General features: G+C 37.8%; 1 protein-coding gene across 3 annotated transcripts in view; it reads right to left on the bottom strand.

Annotated features, from left to right (window-relative positions):
* Nucleotides 1–1,180: 1,180 nt before the first annotated feature.
* Nucleotides 1,181–5,839, bottom strand: part of myo3a (myosin IIIA) — a 65,292-nt gene continuing 60,633 nt past the window's right edge. For 2 of the 3 annotated variants that reach the window (XM_063483296.1, XM_063483298.1), the window contains 2 exons: nucleotides 3,996–4,307; nucleotides 1,181–1,791 (listed from right to left, as the gene is read on the bottom strand). In XM_063483296.1, coding sequence (XP_063339366.1) covers nucleotides 1,677–1,791; nucleotides 3,996–4,307 — 427 coding nt within the window. In that variant the 3' untranslated portion in view covers nucleotides 1,181–1,676. The remainder of the gene's footprint in view (nucleotides 1,792–3,995; nucleotides 4,308–5,839) is intronic. The other variant, XM_063483297.1, reaches the window with a different exon arrangement.

Raw genomic sequence — 5,839 nt, 5'->3', positions numbered from 1 at the left:
ATAAAGAGTGCGCGTGGGTCCCTCCTCTCTCCGATCACTCCAGGGGCGCGTTACTCCGAAAATATTTATTACTGAGAGAGGGGCTTGGTTTACTTTCTTTACTCACAAAGTGGTTTTTTTTTCGTCTGATTTTGAGACCCCCCCCCCCCCCAAAAAAAAAAATAAATAAATAAATAAATAAAATTAAGCCCGTAATTCTGCTTTTTAACTGCGTCAAAATATCCGGATATAAGGAGGAAAACAAATGGGAATAGTTCAAAACAATATTAACTGTGTTGTGAAGCAGTGTGTGTTTGTCTGGAAAGGTGCTACAGAAATAACATTTTATTTTACTTACAATATCTAGTTACAAATCACCACGTGGAAGTCCAACACTGTCACCTTCTGTGTCTCCACGAATTAGTGTAAATGAACCCTGCAGGCATCAAAGCTACACTGAGCCTCATCTGCTGTGATTTATGAATGCACTGGTCAACAGTTATCTAATACCCAAAAAGACTCATTAACATAAACTGAACCCTTTAAAATAGGTGTATGTATATATATATATATATAAGCCCACACTCAGTGTATTATGAGATCACTCTATTGTGTCATTTCAGAATTTTTTTCTTTGTTCAAACTTGGTGTAACATTTTGTAATATTTCTTTATTTTAAATCATTTGTCTGTGAATCCTGTGTGTGGAGGAAGCTGTAACAGTTTTTCTCCCATAGTCTGCATTTTGTCAGGATTTCTTCAGCCCTACGTGTTTTTGTGCCACTGTGCACTGTGTGTAGTCAGCATGTAGATGGGGATTCACTAACAGCCCCCAAGGGGGGCTTCTCTTTCAAAAATGTCACATAAAGGTCAGAGGTTGAATCTGGCATCAATATTCAAATAAATACATAAATAAAAAACATTCTGTCCTTCTTACTTTTCCACCAAGTATTCACAAGAATCAAAGGCTGTCATTTGAGTGAATGCTATTTCAAATGTAGTGAATATTGCGCACAAAGCAACAATAACGCGGGATGGGACATAATGTGAGGAATTGATGTACTATATATACACAGGCAATGAAACACTGAATGTCTTTGCATTTTTCCTTCTACGTTATTCATTTTGCACGGTTATGACAAGCTTGCGATTTCGGCTAATTTGAGAGCAGCGAACTGAAAATAATGAAATGGGACAAGGAATTTAATATATTTTTTTGTTTAAGTGAACAAACTGAACATTTGAGCAGATAAAATAATGTACATTCTTCACAATATGAAGCTGATTAGACTTTGGAATGACCTGAAATGCAAAGTTTTAAGAGCACAACCTGCACATTTTTTGAAAGAAAATAAAGATATCGAAGAAAAAAACATTGGAAATACAGAATACCAGTAACTAGACTGTTGGTCTCATAAATAAAACCTTATTTTACAGCAAGATTAAAAGTATGACATCTTGTTATTTACATTGACTGTACTCTGTGTTCACTGTATGCATGGAAATCAATACAGTCTGTCCAGTTAAGTCCAGAGGAGTTTCATTTCCTACCCAAACTGTTGTACAATGTGTCTGAAGATCAATAAAATAAATGAAACATGTGCTGTTGTTAGCAGGACACCAGAACACACTGCCACATGGTGCGATCAGCGATCCCGACCGATCAAGTCCCGAATAGCCAAAAGTCACTTCCTGTATTCAGTAATGTTTGATCAGCCTTTGTCTCTGTGAGGTCTTCCTCAGTAGATGTCTGAAGTCGTATGGATTCTCTTCAGTCCGGCTCTCTGTGGAGGCCATTCTGGGAACAGAGCGTCTGTCGATTAAACAAAGGAGACAAATTTCAGCAAAAAAGAGATAAAAACAGAAATGTTGAACACAAGGTAGAACGTGGGGATGTAAACAAACAAACAAACAAAATTAAATGGAAAGGAGATGAAAAGATTCATGTTCAGGGTTCAAGGTTTTCATACTGGTTATCATATTTGGGCCATTTATCATGAGCTGTCCAAGGGAGCGGCCAAGCTGAAGGGAAAATAGATTAAATTCATACATGAATTTATCCTTCGAGCAAGTAGAAACTAAAATTCAAAAACCAGACTCATAAACAGAGGTGCTGGTACCTCACAAGTCCTATTATGGAGTAAGGATGTGGCCAGACTAAAACTACAAATCAAGTAGCTGATTTGTAGTCCTGATCTGAAGAATCTTTAAATAAATATCTTTTAGTGACAGGCAGCTGAATAGCGCTGAAAAATAAAGGAAAGTTGAAGTGCCAAAAGCTGCAGTTCCTCAAACAGCCACTTGAGGCAGACTGCAGTAAGTTTATGTTAAACTGAACAACTTTCTGTAAAAATAAACATGTTTACAGCCCAGTTGTTGGCTCTGCAGATAATTTACCTCTTCATAAAAACTTTATTGTGAATCAGCAATTTAAATTTAGTCAAGGCTTAAAATTATGCATTATTATGTGTGAGACTGGTTTGAGTGACAGGTGGATGCAGGCTAGGCTGCTAATCTGTCTGCTAGGCTTCACCTCAGCTAATTAAAGTCACTGAACTGGAAGCCTTGACTGTGTTTGTGGTGTTTCTGCCTTTTGTAGCCTTTATGATGAAATTATTTGACCAGCTAAGTGATACAAACTCTCCAAGTCTACGCTTGTGATGAGTTAAAGTCTGGTATTTTATTTGCATGTTACAAAGCACTAATTAGTTGATATCTGTGCACTGTGCCTATACAATCAAGCACAGCGTTAGAATTAAAGACAAGAGACAACTACATCACTATTTGTGAAGGAATTTCAGAATTTCTGTCTTATATCTGTGAGGTTCTGACTGGACGATGAATATAAGTAATTTATGCGAACTTCTGTTGAATGTGTAGATTGCAACAGATTAGCAACGAATTACAGCAATTTTCCTTATTATCATAAACACACTGCATGTAATTATCTACTTGACCTTATTCAGCAGACTGACTTCATCTTATTGCCATTTTATCACCAACTTTAAAGCAGCAAAGTCACTTTGAAGAAAACAATTGACTGAGTTTTCATAGACTTGCTGTGAAGACTTTCAAAACTACAAAGTTTACTGTACACAGTTGCAATAAAATTGTAGCATGCCATGGTCTATAACCACTATTGTCCTTACTGTAACTATAGCCTTACCAGCTAGCCAACATTAGCTGCTAGCTTAGCACTTCAGCCTCATTAAAATACGATCAGATCTATCTCTTAAATCCAAGATGGAGCCAAAATGCTTCAGAAGTGGCTTCAGTGGGTGATATCATGGTGAGAACTTCCATCTTTCATATACAGCCTGTATAGCTTTGTCTTATTATGGTTATGTAGATAATGCTTTTCCCTCTTTCTGTAAACTAAGGTCTGACTTTACAAATCATCCGAATTCACTGAGATTACATTTACTTTTAAACAGTAGCAACAGTGGTAGCATTATTATGCTGAAGTAGAAATGTAACAAATTCAGTTAGCAAACATTAATAATGTAACTTGTGACTATATTTGTGAATCAGTAAAGCTGAACTGTAATAAATTGTATGTGCAGACGGTAACAAAGTGGTCAGCTGGACAAAAATCCTGAAGGCCATTACCTATCTTTCATCTGTTTCACATAATGCGAGTCAATGGAAATGATGACGAGATGGTTGGAAAAACAATCCCAAAAATGTCATAATGGGACCTCGTGGTTGGTATTGACAAAGATTAAAATGGCATCATAAAAAGTGGAAACTGATTTCCAGCTTAAAAGTGGTTCCACCTTGTTGAAGCTTATTGATGGTGCTGATTACAACATAGCTGAAAGTCATCTGTCAGGTGCTTTGAATGGGGTTGGTTCATGTTGCAGCTGAAACCTAGCTGGAGGTCTACAGTTGTTATTATTAAAAAAGCAGAAACAAGTAATTAATGGAGTCATGCACAGTTTCACAAAAATACAGGGGCACTTTATAGGGCATGTACTTATTGCCAGAGACACTATGAAGAGGACATAAATGACACACCTGTTTTCTTTGGCAGATTTGGGATGCTCCGGTTCAGTGGCGGCCCTCTCTCGGATCTGTCGACTGGGAGCAGGCAGTCTCTGCTCTACAGACTGCCTCCTGTCCCCAAACTGCCTTCTATCCATAGATCGTCTCCTGTCCATGGACTGCTTCCTCTCTACGGACCGCCTCCGTTCCATTGACTGCCTCCTCCCTATAGATTGCTTCCTCTCAGGCATGGATGATGTGTTCCCTTTGGACATGGAGGGTTCAGAACGGCTGGTAGAGAGGGCAGGGTAGTAGTGGTCGTCCACATCCAACAGTTTCCCTGAGCTACAGCAAAAATAAGAGGTCGGGGTCAGACAGACATTAGAGTGTCATCAAACAGTCTTTAAACAGGTTCTCCGGATGCAAATAGAGCACAGGTGTGACTGAAACCAGATGCAAATGCTGTAAAAATCAATGCAACACATTTCTCACAAACACAACAACCTCAATAGTAGATTTTGATCGAAGTTAAGTGCTTTCCCTCTCGTTATGTTTTTCTTACTTTACGTTCAAATCTGATTATAAAGCCATTTGTTTAAGGTCAGATAAAACTCTTTTCAAGTTTTTATTTCAAAATTAAGAGCAGGCACAGGTTGGCTATATGGGCTTCAATACAGCTACCTCAGCAACTCTTTAAAGGCGACCATATGTGCTCATTTCATACTCAAATTTTTACTTTTGACTCGACTGAAGTTGCTCTGCATGAATCAGACTTCAAAATAATACTTGTTTTTTTTTTACTTGACTGTTGTGAAGCCCTTTGCTTCCTGTCTAAAACAAGTCAAAACATCTCCTTTAAGGCCACTCCCCTTTAGGCTAACTTTCCTTTGACTGGTTGCCCCTCATAAACAGAGGGTTTAAAGAGGGTGGAGCTATTCTGCTCACGTGCAGAGCTATTCTTTTTTCTAACTTTCTTGTCTATAAGCAGGTGTTTGAGATACTCATGATCTTCTGCTTTTTGTGATTTTTTTTTCTTTTAGAAGCCACTAAATGCTGGCATCGATATAACTATTTCTTTATTGTAGAAAAGGAGAAAAATATTTTCCTCAAGTTAATTCACCAGCTGATTTAACACCTTTAAAATTTGTCTCTGTGATAGCAGTGACTTTAAAATTAACTGAGCAGCAGAAAGAAGACAAATCTTATTGAGAAGAGGATAATTATCAAATCCTCATCATCCAGGTATCTGCTCACCAGACTGTGTAAACTGTCCATCTGCACTGTGCAGCCCTTCTCTCAGCCGTCACTTTGACCTCCATTTGAACAGAAGTGTGAAAAGGACAGTTTCAATGTGCAGATCAATATGTCTCACACATTATTAACATAAGGTAATAACCACTATCAGAATATATAGTCAGTACTGCCCAGTACACTGATCTCATTCTTACATTGTGATGTGTTTGAAGCCTGACCTGAACTTATCACTGTACTTTTGGAGGCGGGGTTGGCACACAATTATCCCACTGATGAATTACAATAAATGTGCTATTCTAAAGCTGAAATACATTTTTATCTCCTTGATTATAATTACCTCCCCTGTCCTCTAAACTATTGGCTCAATTATGTGATTGACACAGCAGGGACAAAGAAAAACCACAATGACAATGGCTAGCACAAGATTTTGATCTATTATATAAGAGCTATTAATTTTTTTTGTAAGTTTTTGTAGCACTAGATACAAATAATTCACAGAGGAATGCAGATGTTCAGTTTGTTTGTTAAGATGGCTCTGTGACAAAGACTTCAGGTTATACCTGGTCGTGTTTTAATTAGCTGAAGCACTGCCATTTCCTACAACATCCCACTGATTTTTCTTT

Source organism: Pelmatolapia mariae, linkage group LG9, assembly GCF_036321145.2.
Source record: "Pelmatolapia mariae isolate MD_Pm_ZW linkage group LG9, Pm_UMD_F_2, whole genome shotgun sequence".
Taxonomy (NCBI): domain Eukaryota; kingdom Metazoa; phylum Chordata; class Actinopteri; order Cichliformes; family Cichlidae; genus Pelmatolapia; species Pelmatolapia mariae.
The sequence above is the reverse complement of the archived record's forward strand: the minus strand, read 5'-3'. Positions and strand labels throughout refer to the sequence as shown.